Source organism: Oppia nitens, unplaced genomic scaffold, assembly GCF_028296485.1.
Source record: "Oppia nitens isolate AA-2021 unplaced genomic scaffold, nextdenovo-longstitch-racon4-pilon3 scaffold1_pilon_pilon_pilon, whole genome shotgun sequence".
In the NCBI taxonomy this organism is placed as follows: Eukaryota; Metazoa; Arthropoda; class Arachnida; order Sarcoptiformes; family Oppiidae; genus Oppia; species Oppia nitens.
The window spans coordinates 14,758,705-14,778,161 of record NW_026533199.1 but is presented as its reverse complement, the minus strand read 5'-3'; the positions used below and the strand labels follow the sequence as shown (position 1 = coordinate 14,778,161).

Here is a 19,457-nt window from a genome sequence, read left to right as displayed (position 1 = left end):
CATTTTCATGGATATCTAAGAGATGCATTAATGAAACCAAACATCACGAATATTGTTATACCTGAATTTGGACTAACACAGAAATTTTTGGATTTGTTAATAGCGAAAGCTTCTAAATATCCTAACAAAGAGTTAACCGTATCAATAGTGAACCATATGGCTGTCAATAAATACCAAATTAACAACTTAACTATATACACTACTTATAAATACGTAAAAGATAATATTGTTTATGAATAACTAATTATGTAATTATTTTTAATGATTTATTTTATTATACAGAAAATAAAAATATTTACAATTAACTTATTTATGTAAATTTTATACAATAAATAATTGAATAAAAATAATTTTATTTACAAAAGCGTTCGTTAAAAATTTTATTTCTAAAGTCTTTATCTAATACATATGATATATTTTCTTCAATAAGATTACATTTATATTCATGGATACGTCTGTTAAAAACTATCCAATGCCAGTTAGATATACGAGCTTGTCTTGAAGCATATGACCAAACATACATAGTCTTTATCTGTATTTTGTCATCAAATCTAACTTTCTTCATATTTATTTGTTTATTAAGTAATCAAAGTATTTAATAATAAACTCTTCATATAATTCATTCAATGCTTTTTTAGTATTAACACCAGTCAATATCATTTTCCCTTTTCTAGTGAGAGTTATATGTCTTTTATTACCACAATTGATTCTCAAATGTGGAAATATTTCCAACTCATAATTACTGCTCCAATTAAATTGATTCATTAATTTCTCTACATTCAAGTCGCTTTTCAGGTCATGTGACGCAGCAATGTTAGTCACACGTAAGTTATGTAATTTGATGTCATATCCGAGTTTTTGTATTATGCGAGCAGTCTTTCGTAATGCTATTCGACCATCATTTTTTGATTTTGCGCCAACACATACTAGTTTACCAGAGTCGTATATCATAACCGTGGCATTAGGGTTACGATACCGTTTAATTACTCTCACAAATGGGTAATTGTGATATACACAATTACAACAGTTGTTACACAATTTTCTTAAATCAATAAAACCAATCATATCAAAGAGATCAGCTGTCATCGAAACATTAGTTATCACAGGCATATTGATAATGCAAATTGTATTACTATAATAAATGTTGATGTATTTATATACTCATAAACTATTGCATCAACTATTACAAAAACAGTTGAAACAAGTTTTTTAACAACTATTGCTTCAATTATTGCAACATCTGTTGCAATAAGTAGTTTAACTACTATTGCAACAACAAATAATGTATTACACTACCGTAAAATCTGACTACTCTATAAAATATTTATTATAAAAGCAAAGTGTATACACAATTATTGTATTAGTAATTATTAGTTTTGTTATATCTGATTATTATTGTGAATTAAATTTTTATCATCAAAATGGTTGGCAAAACATTGTTTCAAAAATCCATTTTCAGCAAAACTGAAGGCGAAAACAAATTTGACAAATTTGTTCGTGTATTGGAACATGAAAACGGTGAAAAATTTGTGGACATCCGACTGACTGTTTGCAATGATGGAGAAGATGTCTTCTACACCAAACATGGCGTTTATTTATATGGTAATGAATTCAAAGAGTTGTTGAAAAAGCTAGAAAACCAAGACTTTGGTTCGTTTGGAGATCATCGAGTTATCTCATTCATGCGTTTGAAAAAACAATTGTATTGTTTTAGTATCATTAGTAATGGTAACATTAAAAAATTAAATGTCATATTCCCTGAAATTGACAATTTATTGTCAATGAAAGATGAAATCATTAAATATCTTAATTAATGTAATTATTGTATATTATTAAACTAATATTGTAATAAATAAACAAAACAAATTAATTGAATAAAATAATTTTACTGATAAATAAATAAAAATTGTATAATTATTTACATTTTAATATGAAAACAAATAGTAATTTTTAAGCCATTTCCACAATAGCTCACACTTGTGTTGAGCACATCTCATATCAGATTTATCTGGTATGATACGTTCATGAAAATGACATGAACGACCACCATACATTCTCTTTAATGTCTTAAGACTAGGACATCCATACTGATCCAATTCAACGTAAGGTATAGCACACATGTCCAATAGATCCGCCAATTGTAGACACTTAATACCAATGTATGGCTTTTCTTTGCTTTTGATTTTCTCATACATCTCAATAATAATTTGTTTGGCATCCATTGTTGAGTTTTGTGTTATCTCAGTGTTCACTGTACGTAACGATAGTCCCAATAAGTTGTTGGCCAAATAAAGGTTGGTAATCCGATCTTTCAATTCCATATCTCTATAAGTTAGGTTTGTCTCACACAACTCAGACATTTTACAAGTGTGAGATATTATTGCAATCTCACGGGGGACAAAGATATTGTTATAAACAAAACCTTGTGCGTCCATTACACCACAGATTTGATTAATTTTACTCATTTTAGAGATTAAGTTTGTTTACTATAAAAAGTAAGTCGTGTTCGTTGTTGAGAGGAAACCCTTCTTCTATAAAATAGCGCTCAATGCGATGTCTATATGTTGACGCAATATTTGCTAACGTACCATTAATTACGTTTACATCAGTCATAACAATAAGAAACTTTTCATTGTAAATATCTTTTATTTTAATGTAAATATTATAATAATCACTAAAATTTTTATACACATCTGATAAATGACATTTACCAGTTACATAATAATTTGGCAATACAGTCATTAATGTGAGGGTTAAAACCAAACACAGTTTGGATTTGTTCAAATGATCCGCCATTAAAATAATTAGTTAAAAAATAAATACAATATAATCCACAAGTATTAGAGTATACACTTTGAAAATTAATACAGTTGTAATACCAACCGTTTACAGTATTGTCTTTTATAAAATTTAAGATATCAATATGTAGTGGTTGTAAACCAAATGAATCAAAATATATAATGCTACCATTATTTGTTTTGTATACACTAACCCAATGTTCCCCAGGAGCACTAGCTTTATCTGTATTAATAATAACACCACTAGCTTTTGGTATAATATTTGGTAGCATATCTCTAGGATATGTACCATAATATTTATTACAATTTTTAAAATAATTATTTATTTGTAATGTATTCATAGTAATTTATTGAAAATTTTTAATAGCAAATCTTGAGCTCTCTATTTCTACACAACTATCATATTCACAAAATATGATTGCAGTTACAGTCTCTTGTATAGGGTAGGCAAACTTAAGTTCAACTCGTAAGTTACCTCTAACAACTGTTGATACATAACCACTTTTTGCTACTCCGTCAGATAAATCCGGTGTAAAATTGAATCCAAATAATGTATAACCTTCAGCATACTCTTCCCGTGTTATGTCAATATCTGTTGAATGTTTGATTTGATTTGCTGTTTCAAATAATCCAAAGTATTCACGCATATATTTTTTATTTGTAAAGTCTGGTGTGTATGGTCTGTGTGGATATTGAGTGCCATCAACATAGCAAGCAATGTGTCGGATATTGTAATTTTTAAAATAAAATGGGTTCATATTATATGAACCATTATATGCTTCGTTACTAACAAAACCAATATATATTTTTCTAGGAACCACTCCATTGATTATATTATTTAAATAACAATCTAATGTGTCTTTAGCTATAATTGATGTCTTTACTTCCTTTCGTGTAATAAAATAGCGGGCATTAGCACTTTCAAGTGCTCTATTGTGTGCCACAACTACTTGCGGGTTAACAATAGATTTATGCATAAACAGTCTTACGTCCATTATTTCAACTGTTGGTATCAATGTTTTATCATAAATTAAATAAAACTTGGGATCTTGTGGATAGATTTTAATATTCAGTGTGACTCCTCCAAGTAATGACTTTACTTGTGATGCTAAATCAATGTGCAAATTGCCATACATTTCAACTTCACACCCGTCAGATAACGAGTTACCTGACGGTCGTATACGACTACTTCTTATTTCATTTACCGAATCCATAGGTGTCTCATCTTTATGCCAAAATGCAGTCTCTAAATGCGTTTTTCTTGCATCTCTATTACTGTTAAGTAATGTGTCAATATATGACACATATGAATAATTCACTGATGATGTTGTAACAGTTGTTTGACCAATATTAACATCAATTTGTTTAATAAATGAATGCATTAAGTAATTGATTGGAGATATTAGTTTCCAGTCTTCTTGTTTAACTTCAGGGGTTGTTGATACAGTAGATTTTTGTAGTTTAAATTTTAAACACAAATATAGCTCACTTTTGCTTAAATTAATATATTCATTTAAACCTGTATGCACTTCAAACTCAATAGTATTTGTTGAATTAGATAATGTACTTATTGGACGGTGTTCAGTTTGAACATCTCGTTCAATCATTAGTTGGGTAGGTGGTACTCCAAAGACATCCATTTCTGGAAGTGTCATTAGAGATGATAATTCGTGTATTGTAGACATTTTTAGTATTTTCTTTGTTTTTTCTTAACTGTTTTACGTCTTTTATAAGATTTTGGTTTAGTTTTTGTTTTTAATTTACGTTTACGTCCTAAACCTTTTTGTTGTCTAACATTTGAAACTTTATTTTTAACATCTGTTAAAATTGTATCAGCTGATCGTATCAGCTGATTTGTGCCGGCTTCTTTGAATGATTTACCAGATAGTATATCATTACCAATACCGTTAAATGCATCCCATCCTTTAGTTGCTACATATTTTAATGCAGGTTTAATGTGTTTAAATATTTTTCCAAATATACCATTTCCGGACTGGTATCTATGTCCAGCATAAGATACAATACCGTTACCGGCTTGGATTTTATAGTAATCAATATATGGATTATTCATACTTTAATAAAATGCAAAGTTATAGTTACTCTACCAAATTTAAATGGTATAGATAAACCACTATCATCTTTTATAGATATTTCAAGTGTTTCAAATTCATTGAGTCTTACAGGTCTATATTGAGGTCTTTCATAATTTAAATGTACTGTATCTCCAAATTTATATTTTCTAGGTATTTCAACTACTCTCAGTAGAGGTGCAAATGTATCACCAACTAGTGATGGGTATACAATATCACTATATAAATATAGTGAATGAAAACCGCCACTAATCTCTACAGGATGATAGCCTTTAATAATATTTTTATTTTCAATTCCATTGAATACTATATTAACCAAGCTATTGCTACCATAATAATAATTATGTGTAGCTTTTCTATCTTTTAAACCTAAAATGTTTTCAATTTCATCGCCCAAATCAGGAAATATTTTAACTACATTTTCAACTATACCAACATGAATTGTAATAAAATTATTAATCTCGTTATAAGCTAATTTTGGTGGTTTAATGTCAGTAAATAAAGTCAAAATATTGTTAATTTCATTAACTAATTTCTGTGGTGTTTCATAATAGCCAGCTTTAAGTGTAAACTTATCATCATATTCATTAGACTGTTTACCATATATACGTCCCATTTCATCAAATAATGTAATTTTATGATCATTTAGTATATTATACCATGACTTGGTATAAGTTATTTCAGATATACCAACACACCAACTATCATCAAGTTTAACGGTTTTGCCTAATTTTGTCCTAAAATCAGACATTGTATTGTCAAATGTTTTGACATTATTAACTAAAGTAATATATTTACTCATTATTCGCAGAGTTTCATTTGTGTATTGTTATCAAAATAACAATTCCAAATAATTTTTTCTTTATCTCTTAAAAATAATAACACAACAATAAATATAATAAATAAAATAAAACACAGTATGTTAATTAGTAAACAATTCATTTTTATTTTTAAAATACAGTATCAGTGCCTTTTATAACATTTTTACATAACTTTAGTTTTGGATTAGGCATTATATATCCAATACAACTAGTTAAAATAATTGCCCATAAATTTTTGTTGCCAATTTCAAAAGTTAAGTTAATTAAACTAACAAATATTACAATTGTCATTAATGACATTTGAATAGTAAACAAAATTAATTCAGTTTTACACAATTTATTTAGTATAGACATCTTGAATGCTATCAACCCAACTGTTGTATTCTTCCGGATAGTTTAACCACTTAACAAAATACTGCCTACGACCACGTCTAACACGACTTCTAATAACTCTTTCAATACGGTATAGATTTTCTTTGATCTTTTGGATCTCTTGTGGATAAAATCGTTGTTCAATAATATTTCCTTGTCCATCACTTAGTCTAAACACATATTGATTATCACCTTTTATAGTCTTTACTACAGTAAAGACTTGATCAGTCCAGTTAGGGTAATAACCTTTATCAAATTTAGACATTTCGTACACTTTACGTACTAAATCTCCTGTAGCGACATCTGGTGTTTTAAGCTTTTTAGATTTAACATATAAGTTATTGTATACTTGTTTTGTATTTTCTGTAGTCACTTCAATAGGTGACATACCTATAGATCTGTGATATGATGTATTGTATGCATTAACAAGTTTTTGTAGTACATCTACATATCTTCGCGTACCATTAGCAGTAAAGTATTTAAACATACGTGACTTTAATGTACGATTAAAGCGTTCAACTATAGCACATTTTATTTTATAATCATTTGAGTGAAAGTAGTTAACTCTATTTAATTTCAGATATTTTTGAAATATTTCATTTAAAAACTCTTTTCCTTTATCTGTACGTAAAGATAATGGTTTTCTGTTTTTAAATAGTGTTTTAAAAGCATTTGTAATGCTTTTTCCTGTTTTAACTTTCAATGGAACAGTAAATGCAAATTTAGAAAAACAGTCAATTACTGTTAAAATATAATTATATTTATCATTTTTATTAGCAAATTCTCTCATATCAGCTAAATCTGCTTCCCATTGCTCATCAATATATGTCACAACAATAGGATTTCGTATAAATTTTCTGTGTACTTGTTTATGTAGAGTATAAGTTAACTCTCCTTTTAACCAATCTTTTACTAATTTTAATGTTATATTTGGATTTAATTGTTTAGCAGTTTTATACAAATTATTTACACCACTAAATGATCCACTATTTTGTGGATCATAATATATTTTATTCAACAACTCATTTATATTTTGATCCATTGTATAGATTTTTTAGATTTAGATTTTTTAACAATCTTTTTATTTACTACTTTTTTAACAACTTTTTTGTTAGGTTTATGAACTTTTGTATTAACTTTGCTTTGTTTTTTAGTTGTATTAATTAAATTATTTTTAATTAAAACTTTTAAAACCATATCTTCTATTATACTTAAAAATGAATTATTAATATGTGGAAAATTATTAATATGTGATAAATTGTTTTTAATATTGCCATCATTTGTAACATTGTCAACAATGTTTTTAGTTACTAATGTGTTTGGTTTAATTTTATCAAACGGTTTACTATCCACACTCATTGTTGAGATATCCATATCGATGTCATCATCACTATCATTAGTAACCAATTCAACTTTTCTGAATGACATTATTTTTTTATTAATTCGTATACAGTTGTTAGTAACGGTATTAACCACATCCAAGCGTTTCCTTTTTGTACAACACTTTTACAAGTTTTTAAACTTTGTTTCCTTTCAAACTTTTTAAGTAAAAGTTTTCTACTTTTATTCAATTTTTTAGTTTTTATATTTCCTTTTATAACATTTAATCCAATTTCTTTTATAGCTAAATATACTTTTGGGTCTTTAGCTAAATAATTCAATAATGTTTTTTGTGTTTTCTTACATTTTATTTTAGAAACAAACTGCAAATCTCTAAAATATTTTTTCAAATTATCAGACATTACTTAGGAATATAGCAAATAATTTTCAATTTATTATTAATTGGTATAATATTTGTTTGTACTCTATATTTTTCAGGTGTATCCTGCTTTAGGTCTACTTTAATATAACCATATTGAACAGATGTGGCGTCAGTATACACTTCTATAAAGTATTTTGAATTTTCCGGATATATCTGTGAAGCTAAACTAATTATCTGTCTTTTATCTCTTGGGTTTTTAAGTAATATCAAATAATGACAATTTAAACTAATTGTCCTCATTTGGGACCCTTGATGAAATATATTTTGTGATATAAATATCACACTTATATTCATATGATGACTACCTTTAGTAAATAAATTTGCTAATTTAACATTATTTCCCAACTCAGTCATCAAATCATCAATAACTATGAGATGAGGTTTAATCTCTTTTACTTCTTCTTCATTGGGTAGGCCTTCAATATATTGTATATCACAGTCAGCAATAGATTTAGTGTACAATTCTTGCCATTGTCCGTATGCCCACACAATTTTTAACTTATTTGGTATATCAGTAAAATATAAAGTTTGTTTATAATTCTCCAATATATTTCTAAGTAGTACAGTTTTACCACTACTTGTAGGTCCAGCGACCATACAAGTGAATGGGTGTTTAAATGAAATGTGTTTTCGATCCACTTTAATGCAATTCATTTTAAATAAATAAAACATAGGTTTAATAATAAAAATATTTATTAAGCTTTTATAAAATTTTATACATTTGATTTTGAATCAAATTTCCATTCACAGGTAGCTAACTCGGACAAGTATTTTACTAATTTGTTAGTATCTTCTATTATATCATTTTTCAGTCCAATTGCAGTCAATCTATCKGTTACAATTTTCATTCCYGGCTCTGARAGCATATAAAATTTCATGTTTTTCAAACGAATCAATTCAGTTTGAATGCATTGGTCYTGTTTTGGTTTYTTAAGTGGTGGTTCTGAAATGATATWTAAATACATTAATTACATAATTTATTATAAATAACACAATACCTTCCAATAGTTTTTTCAAATAACTGTCTTTGAARTGTCGTTTAGCCATAGTAGTAGTGAGTATAAAATAATTTTATCAAAAACATTGYTTTATATAGTCAATTATGACCTCAATATCTATACTTAGTTTTATATTTAGATGTTTATTTATAGTTAATGTAAATAAAWTRAACATAAAAATAGTTTTTAATCACATTTTATTCAAATTAATTTCAAATAATTAGTACAATAATATAAATATAAATAGTATTAAATAGTTTTAACATATTATTCATAAAATCCATAGGGGACAGTTTGATATAAAGGGTGTCCCCTAACAATCCTACGTTTTTCAGATACTGCCTGATATATCTTATTTACTTTATTTGTTGTCACGTTGTGCAGTTTATCTGAACGGAAACATAATTGTGGAGCCAGTGTTGTGATTGATGTATTGTTAAAGTAGTGTTGAGCAGTCTCTTTAACTCTTTCAAAGTTTATTTTATGCTTTACTTCTTCAGTGATTGAAATGCCTTTTACTTTAACTTTTTGAATCACACGGCCATCACCAGTAACGACCTGATAGCCATAGTTTTTGGGACCACATGAAGTAAATGAGTTGATATACGACCCTTCTTTGTAATCTTTTTCTATTTCATCGGTCATATCACCCAAGAAGTCTCCGATCGGCGGGTCGTACCAGACTTTGGATGGGTCATGTCGGTAAATAACAGAGTCTGTATCAAAATACAATACTCGTCCCTTTGCTGAATTTTCAATGCCGTGTAATTCACGATACAGATGTATACGTGCATTTCCGGTAACCATTGATGCCAATGCAATGTTTGTATTTCCAGCAGATGAATAGTTGTCGTCAATGTATTGGTAGTTGACTAAAATAGTCTCATCATTGGGCATAATTTCTCCTAAAGTATAGTATAATAAATAATTTATATTATTATTTTTTTTAAAATGTATTTTTACCTTTTATTTGTATTTTAGCATCAGATATAATGCTACGGTATGCATCATATGTTTTGCAAAGTTTAGTTTGTTTTTGGTTAGGTCTTTGAGCCAGTTTTCCCCACAAACTATTCAACATTAACTTTGCAATGAAACGAAGACCGGGATTTGGTGACATCTTATCAAAGTCCAAATCCACACCTTCACGACTTTTGTACTCATTGATGTAGTTTCGCTTTAACTCATCATTAGTGCAATTATCAGGCCATCCACTTGCCTCTGTCTTGAGTTTAAGCCATTGTTGTATGTATGGCTTAAATATTTCATTAGTTTTGCGTTCATAATGCAAAACCTCATATATTTTAATAACTTTGTAACCCATTTCAATTGCTAGTTTGAGCTCTTCAGAATACCAAGTACTGCTGAGAGCTCTCTCTTTGTCGTTATGACTACATTTATTTGGATTCATATCCTTTGCGCATTGATTACATAATGCAAATACTAACTTTTTGTTTTCTGATTTTAATGGTAGTACAGGTATGTATAGATCTTTGGGAGGCAATACTTTACATTTGATGAATCCAAAGTAATTGTCAATTGATGTATCGTTGAATTTACTAATTATAGATGGATGACCAATAGGGTATTCGCATTTTGAAAGTACAGTCGGATATAGACTGCACACGTCTTTATATTTGATCACCTCATTACCAGTACAATCAGCGTTGAAGAACAAATTGTTTGTACGACCACCATAAAACGACTCACGAATATTTGCGTGACCTATTTTGTCAATTGTTTTATAGTATGCCATACGTTTTGTGTGATATGATTTGAACTCAACATCAGTTGTCAAAAGCTTATCAAAGTCGTGTTCCCAAATAGATGTCACTTTGAAGCCTCTAGACTTGTAATATGTTTCCTAAAGTGTATATAAATATAAGTAAGTTGTAGATAAACAATAATTTATTTAAATACCTTTTCTATTGTCCTTTGATAATCTTTGATTGGGTCTACTTGTACAATGCCATCATAGTTATCTCTATGTCTGAACAGATGAGTACATTTTTGACATCCATGCCAATAACATCCATTGAACTCAAATATCTCTCCGAGTACACCATCTCGAATACAACCATCAGCATAGTTCTGTCCAATTCTCATCTCTCTACAGATCTTCACACCTCTCTTCTCCTCCATCCAATCAAGCCATACATTGCCTTTGTTTGACTTGTGGCGTCCGTCAATATATCCATTGATGGGTGTGACACCAATCATATCATCCTTTAGTATTTTAGCTCTAAAATACTCGAGACCAACACCTGCTAGTGTAAATCTACGTGTGATTGGATCCAATCCGGTGAATCCTTTGAAAAGTTTGCGGAACTCCATGACAGCAATTGTGAGTACAATTACATCATTTAGACAATACTTTTTGATTTGTTGTTCAAAATCCCATAAGTAATTGTTTGCTTTGAAGTCATTGTACCACTCCACACACTCTTTAGATGATCTCATTTCATCAATACCAAAATGTTTTATGTCTGGTATCTCACCCGAGTAGCCGTAGTTCTCTTTTCTGTTGAAGTGATGGGGAAAAAATCCTTTGCTTACAATGTTTTGAAAGCCGAAAGATTTTGGAAGTGAAGCCAATGGTTGTTGGAAATAACTCAGTGAGTCGATGAACGATGTGTTATTGTTTGTGATTTTGAGTATTTTCATACCATTCATAATGATATCACTCGGATCACCAAATTGTCTTTCAAACAATTCCTGGAATATGAAATGACCATCATATCCCCGAAAATTGTGCGCAATAACGTATAACTGTGCTTTAATTTTTGATGCTCTTACAGCGACATCTTTGAATAAATAGTCTGAAAACTGTTCGACTACATTATCCTTATAGAATGTACGGATACCATATCCGCACACTTTACATCCGTCATTTGGTTCATCAATTGAGGCATCGCATCTTTTCGCCATTTGTTGGTAATCCCAACATTTGTCGCAAACACATACTGTGTAAAATATTTGTAATTAGTATATATTTTCTTTCATAAAATTATTATATAATAACTTACATGAAATAAGTAGATTAGGTTTGTGATCATAAAACCCATTATTTTGAGCTATCTGTTCACTTTCAATATCAAAACAAACTATTAGTTTGTTTTCTTTGTCTTCTTTTTCCAACTTATTCATATCTAATGGTTTTATATAGCAAAAATGTGGTGATTCTTTGTAAAACACATTACATTTTGTACATTTTAGATGATAGCAAACATGTTTTACTCTCCTATCAGTTGAGTATTCAACATTACATGTATTACATGTTTTTGATTTAACTTTGCAGATATTGTTATCTTTGTGATTTTGATAACATTTATCGCTAACATATGTGCGATTGCATAAATCGCAATCTATTTTCTCACTGTTTTCATCACATTTGGGATATGCAGAACAATAGTTACACACATACTTACATGTGTGATTGATTTTTTGATGTTTCGTTAAGCAATATTTACATAAATTTGATATTTGCGTATAAGCATTGATGTCTTTAATAAAATTATAATGACCAGTGTTTTTGCCGTAATCAATATGTTCAATGAATAGTTTTTGGGGAAAGTCTGTAGAGCCTTGAAATAAATAATTGTCGACATTTGATGAGTCGACAATTATCAGTTGTAATCCTTTTGATCCGTCAGTCAATTCAATAGTGCTGAGATACTCCTGCATTTGATTCCAATGTTTTTCCCCAAAAGGTTTATTGTAGTCAAGTCCTGCAGATTGACACAACTTTTGTGACTCGTCTTTTTGATATTTGTCGGAATAATTGTTAGCAGTAATTTTTCTCCATCTACTGTTTCCACGAAGTGTTTGATTTGCAAAGCATTCTACAAACCATATAACACCAATCCAAATTGCACGATATCCACAACCAACATCTGTAATTTCATATTTTTATTATTTACATAATATAATACATCTTAAGTTTAAGATTATTTACCATTTTTGTTATCAATCCGAACAATGCATTTTATACGTTTACTTCTTTCATCTGAAGTTTCCGGTGGAAGTTGTCTCTTGTTTTTCATATTAGGTCCAGATCCTTCTAGCGATTCAGTTACATAAACTTTCATTTTAAATACGGAGAGCAAAAACTCTGTATTAGATTGGATGAGACCAAAGATTTTGTTGGCAAACTCTTGTTTATCAAACTGTGAGATTGCTTTACCGCCCATATATAATGGTTTATTTAAGCCCTGTGCTTCGATTATCACACTATAATAGTCGCTAGCATTGTGGTTACGAAATGCCGGTCGCACCAATGACTCATACATCTCATCAATTTGATCATTAAATTGAAGCAAATTATCAATTGAACCCAAATTGTGTTGAAATCGAATAACTTTACGATGCTCTTGTCTTTTAAGCTTTATATATGAATGGGTAGAGTCATTCAATACATGAAACTTGACTAATTGTTTAACTAAACAAAAATTTTAATTATAATAATTGCATAATAAGTTATATAATTTTAATACATACCTGTATTGTCATTGTTGTCATTGTTGTCATTGTTGTCATTGTTGTCATTGTAGTCATTGTTGTCATTGTTGTCATTGTTGTCATTGTTGTAATTGTTGTAATTGTTGTCATTGTTGTCATTGTTGTCATTGTTGTCATTGTTGTCATTGTTGTCATTGTTGTCAGTGTTGTTATTGTTGTTATTGTTGTCATTGTTGTCAGTGTTGTCAGTGTTGTCATTGTTGTCATTGTTGTTGTTGTCATTGTTAATATCGTTGACAGGTATGTAATCAGTAGGTGTGTTAATGAGTGACTCCTGACTTTGCGAATATGAATCATAAACACCTGCTCCCTCTTGTACTGGTAAACCATAATTATTGTTGACCAACAAATCAAGGTTTACATAGAAGTCGTCACTGAAATCATCGTTAAATATGTCGTCATTTACATCAAGTATTTCGTCATCCATTGATTCTCTAGGGTCGGGTATTGGATTGTCTATATAGTCCACCGATGACTCGTTCATAGACTCGTCCATAGGCTCCGGAAAAGATGAGTTGTCCATTGCGTAGAGAAAATAATTGTTGAAATACTGAAAAGTATACTTTTATAAAATTTGTTAATATTTAAAATTTTTATAGATTAATATTTAATATTATAGATATAAATTAATTAGTAAAAATAGTTATCTATTTTTATTAATTAACATTAATTATTTTTTGTTTATATTTATATTTTTGTATTTATAGATAAATTTCTATAATAGTATTTTTTATTTAATTTTTAAAATATTTTTTTATTTAAAAAAATATTTTCAAATATTTTCAAAGAATATATTTTTTTAGTTTTTTTTTAAAAAGTTTTTTTTTTAAGTTTTTTTTTGAAGTTTTTTTTTTTGAAAAGTTTTTTTTTTGAAAAGTTTTTTTTGAAAAGTTTTTTTTGAAGTTTTTTTTTAAAAGTTTTTTTTTAAAAGTTTTTTTTTAAAAGTTTTTTTTTAAGTTTTTTTTTTTTTTTTTTTTTTTTTTTTTTTTTTTAAAATTTTTTTTTTAAWTTTTTTTTTTTAAAAAGTTTTTTTTTTTTTTTAAAATTTTTTTTTAAAAAGTTTTTTTTTGAAGTTTTTTTTTAAAAGTTTTTTTTTTTAAAAAGTTTTTTTTTTGAAGTTTTTTTTGTGCTTACTTTATTTTTTTATAAATAATCACAAATTATAAATTCAAGACTCAGTTATACACTGATATCTTCCACTGGCGAGTTAATTTGATGTATGTTTGAATACAATGCTAGCCTCAATCCAATGTATTCCGTACTACAGTCTATAAGACACTAATTTGTTAATTTGACCGCTTATTAGTTAATTTTTCATAATTATTTTTTTATTAGCTTAAACTACACATTTTTAAGCATCTTTTAAGAATAAAAAATTTTAATTTTAATTACAATTAAAAAAGTTATTAACAATTTAAGTTAATTAATATATACAGTATATGTAATATTATTGCAATACAGTATATGTAATATTATTGCATACAGTGTACATATTATTTCAATACAGTGATGTCATTATATTACATGTATTGTATGCAATAATTAATGTTAGTTCGGGTAGTTGGTCAGCTCGGGTAGTTGGTCAGTACGGGTAGTTGGTCAGTTCGGGTAGTTGGTTCGGGTAATTGGTCAGTTCGGGTAGTTGGTCAGTTCGGGTAGGTAAGGTTCGGGTAATTGGTCAGTTCGGGTAGGTGGTCAGTTCGGGTAGTTGGTTTGTTCGGTAAGTTGGTCAGATTGGGTAGGTGGTCAGTTCAGGCAGGTAAGGTTCGGGTAATTGGTCAGTTAGGTTAGGTTGGGTTAGGTTCGGTTAGAGGTAGTGGTGACGTCATTAGTGTAGTACACTTAGGTTAGGTGGAGTCACGTGATCACGTGAACCCCCTCTCCGTGACACAGTTATATGGGGGATAGCACTGTGCCTTCCCCTCGTGAACCATGTTGTCTTAACTACTATTATATAATTTAATTGTATTGTTGTTATTGTTGTTTTGAATAGTGTCATCAAAAAATATTAAACTATAAATAAATTTATTAAAAATAATTTTTTATTTTCAAAAAGTTTTAGTAAATGATTGTTTATAATATCTAAACTTTATATATTAATATATATATAAATAAATAAATATAAACCTGTATTTTGTGCGTTTAATTAATTCCCTTAAAATTAAATAATCATATGAACACAATAAATTTAAACCACCAAATAGATGTTGCTAAAATTTAAATATAATAATAATAATTTATAATAATAATAATAATTTATAATAATAATAATAATTTATAATAATAATAATAATTTATAATAATAATAATAATAATAATAATAATAATAATAATAATAATAATAATAATAATAATAATAATAATAATAATAATAATAATAATAATAATAATAATAATAATAATAATAATAATAATAATAATAATAATAATAATAATAATAATAAAAAGCGAAAGACGAAAACAAAATACAATGTTCTATAATAACGAAAAAATGTTCTATAGAAATCAAAATAAAATAAATTCAAGCAATATTAACAATACATCACAAATAGATGAAATAGAAAACTACTGGAAAGAAATCTGGAGTAACCCAAAGGAATATAAAGAATCAAATTGGATAAATGATATTGTAGATGAAAATAAAGAAATACCACAAATGACTTCAGTAAATATAATTAAAGATGACTTAACCGAAGCCCTCAAGAAATCCCACAATTGGAAAAGCCCAGGACAAGACAAAATACAAAACTTCTGGTACAAACACTTTACAACAGTACATCAACCAATGGCAATAGCAATGGATAAAATAATACAAACAGGACAAACCGATGACTTCCTCACTTCTGGAATAACATATCTACTCCCAAAAACAGAAAATACATCAGATCCCAGTAAATATAGACCCATCACTTGCCTAACAACAATGTATAAAATCTTAACATCCATAATATCAACAAAAATATATAATCATTTAAGCAACAACAACATAATAGCTGAAGAACAAAAAGGCTGTATAAAACACTCTATGGGCTGTAAAGAGCAATTAACAATAGACAATATCATAACAATAAGAGCTCGTCAAAAACATAGAAATCTTGAAATGGCATACATAGACTATAAGAAAGCATTCGATTCAGTCCCTCATAAATGGTTATTAAGAGTGTTAAAACTATATAAAATTGACAACACACTGATAAACACATTAGAAAATATGATGAAAAAATGGAATACTAAATTGTGTGTCAATACAAATAATGGAACAAAAATAAGTACAGAAATAAAAATAAATAGAGGAATATTTCAAGGAGATTCACTCAGTCCTCTGTGGTTCTGCTTAGCCATAAACCCACTGTCATCATTACTTAAAAAGCTAAAAGGCGTAAATCTAAAATCAAGTGATACAAAATATAATCTAACACATCTACTATATATGGACGACTTAAAACTATATGCCGAAAAAGAATCTGATTTAAATGCAATGCTAAAAACAACAGAAACTTTCTCCAATGATATAAATATGGAATTCGGATTAGATAAATGTGCTATAATGAAACTGAAAAGAGGAGTCTATTCTGAAAGAAATCAATACGAAACTGAAAATGGATATATAAAGGCACTAGAAAATGGAGATATATATAAGTACTTAGGAATTAAGCAAATGCATAAATCTAAAATGACAGAAGTTAAAGAAGAAATAAAGAAAACATTAAACCAAAGAATAATAAAAATACTAAAATCTCAACTAAACTCAAACAACAAATTCAAAGCCATAAACACTTGGGCTATACCTGTACTGACATACTCGTTCGGAATAATAAAATGGAGTAAAACAGAACTTGAGACCATTGAAAGACATATAAGGCGACAACTTACAATGTTTGGACTACACCACCCTAGAAGTTCTGTAGCACGACTGTGTGTTAGTAGAAAGCATGGGGGTAGAGGGTTACTAAACATTGTAAGCCTTGAAGCCAAACAGCGAGAATTGCTGAGAAAATACCATCAACAAAAATGCAATGTCTCAGAGCTCCACAAAATAACAGCAACACTTGATAACAACTACACACCTCTAAATCTCAGCAATAATGAACATCAAATAGAAATACAAAATGAAAAAGAGAGGATTAACACATGGGCCTCAAAAGAACTCCACGGTAGATACAGAGCAGAACTCAACCAAACACACGTAGACGAAGAAATGTCTACAAAATGGTTGAAGTACGCCGGTCTTCATGGAGAGACAGAGGGGTTCATGATGGCAATACAAGATCGAGCGATTCCGACACGAAACCATCAGAAATACATCCAAAAGCTAAATATACCAACAGACAAGTGCAGGATGTGTCATATGGAGTCAGAAACAATAGAACATATACTAAATGGGTGTAAAGTACTCACAAACACCGAGTACCTAAGCCGTCACAACCAAGTAGCCAAAATCATACATCAGGAATTGGCAATAAGATTCGGACTAATCAAAGAACCATTACCATACTATAGATACGAGCCACAAAGTGTAATGGAAAGCAACAGAGCCAAGCTCTACTGGGATAAGGAAATAAGAACAGATAAGACTGTGGCCCACAACCGCCCAGATATAGTACTAGTAGACAAACATCAAGATAAGGCGTACATAATAGACATAGCGGTCCCACTAACACACAAACTACAGGACACGCATAGTGAGAAACGCCGAAAATATACAGACTTGGCCTATGAGATCAATAAGATGTGGCGCATTAAGAAAGTTGAAATCATACCTATAATCCTGTCATCAATGGCCGTAATACCGAAAAATCTGGCCTTAAGTTTGGAATCACTGGAAATCAGAAAAACTAAGATCTATGAAATGCAAAAAGCAGTGATACTTCAGAGTTGTAGAACAGTCAGAAAAGTACTAGACTTGAGTTGAGTCTAACCAGTCGTGTCTCTGCCACCAAAAGTGGCCGACACAACTGTGATCACACCGGAACAACCGTGATATACAAAAATAATAATAATAATAATAATAATAATAATAATAAGAGGAGGCACAGTGGTGTAGTGGTTAGTGTGTAGGGCTAGTAGAGTAATGGAGAGTAAGATCGTGAGTTCGAGCCCTGATGTGGAAAGCAATTTTTCTGAGAAAAAAAATTGTTTTAACTGTGCTTCCCGTCCCTGCCCAACCAACGCTGTTTAGGACGGCCAACTTAAGTAGTATGGGGAAAGCGGGGTGCTAAGTGAGGACGAGTTTCTGCCCGACCCGGGTATCGGTACTTCGGTATCGGTGCCCACCTGGGGGTACCCGCAAGGGTGCTCCCACCCGGGGGTGCCTGTAAAAAGGTGCCCCCACCCCGAAGGGACGTCCGCAAGGATGTCCCTTCACCCTTCGAGTAGTTACTCGTCCTCACACGCAATGGCCACTTTTGTTTCAAAAAATAAAAATAAAAATCCTATTTCAACAAACACATGTTAGTGGTGAGAAATGGGTGGCAATAGACACATGTTAGTGTTGAGCTTTCTCTAGGGACCGGGACCCCGTAAAAAGGCCACAAAATATATAAATATGATTACACGTAGTCGTAGGAATAACGGGGGGTGTTCGGGAGGTACCCTCTCAAATAAATCCCGCGTTCAGCAGGTAGGCATTGACTGCTGTTCGTTAAGTATGCATCATATCCCACGCAGTGATGTGCTATGCGGGCAAAGCTGTGATGTAATGCGACCGCAGACTAGTCAACAAAATCAGACTAACCTCCAAAATGTTTCAGTTCAAGCTGGTTCTCAGCAACAACTGACCAATTTGGTTGACAAATCGCAAAAGCGCATGAGATGGACACATGAGATGAATACCTTGATAATGCGCGAATACTACAGATCAACTCGACTCGAAACAAATATGACTAATTACAGAAACCAAATATTCTTAGCATTCAAACAAAAATATCCAGAACTAAATGTAACGGAACAAAGAATTGCAGACCAACGGCGATTCTTAGCAAAGAATAATAAAATATCCCCGATTGAATTACAAGAAATCAAACAACAAGTGGCACATGAACTATCATTAAATGAAACAACTGAATTAAATACCACAGTAGAAGTAGTGCCAGAAATAG

The 19,457-nt window shown here is 29.8% G+C and overlaps 3 protein-coding genes across 3 annotated transcripts in view; all 3 read right to left on the bottom strand.

Annotated features, from left to right (window-relative positions):
• Positions 1–10,979, bottom strand: part of LOC128951652 (uncharacterized) — a 54,732-nt gene extending 43,753 nt beyond the window's left edge. Inside the window, exon 1 of the mRNA XM_054296898.1 lies at positions 10,968–10,979. The gene's annotated coding sequence lies outside the window, so the exon portion shown is untranslated. The remainder of the gene's footprint in view (positions 1–10,967) is intronic.
• On the bottom strand, positions 657–1,110 carry LOC128951649 (TATA box-binding protein-like 2). Its single transcript, XM_054296896.1, has 2 exons — positions 744–1,110; positions 657–670 (listed from the first exon to the last, which is right to left on the bottom strand). Exons 1-2 carry the CDS (start codon positions 1,108–1,110, stop codon positions 657–659), a joined length of 381 nt encoding a protein of 126 aa, XP_054152871.1.
• On the bottom strand, positions 3,146–4,483 carry LOC128951648 (uncharacterized protein F54H12.2-like). The gene has a single exon (XM_054296895.1). The coding sequence runs from the start codon at positions 4,481–4,483 to the stop codon at positions 3,146–3,148; it is 1,338 nt and encodes a 445-aa protein (XP_054152870.1).
• Positions 10,980–19,457: the final 8,478 nt, after the last annotated feature.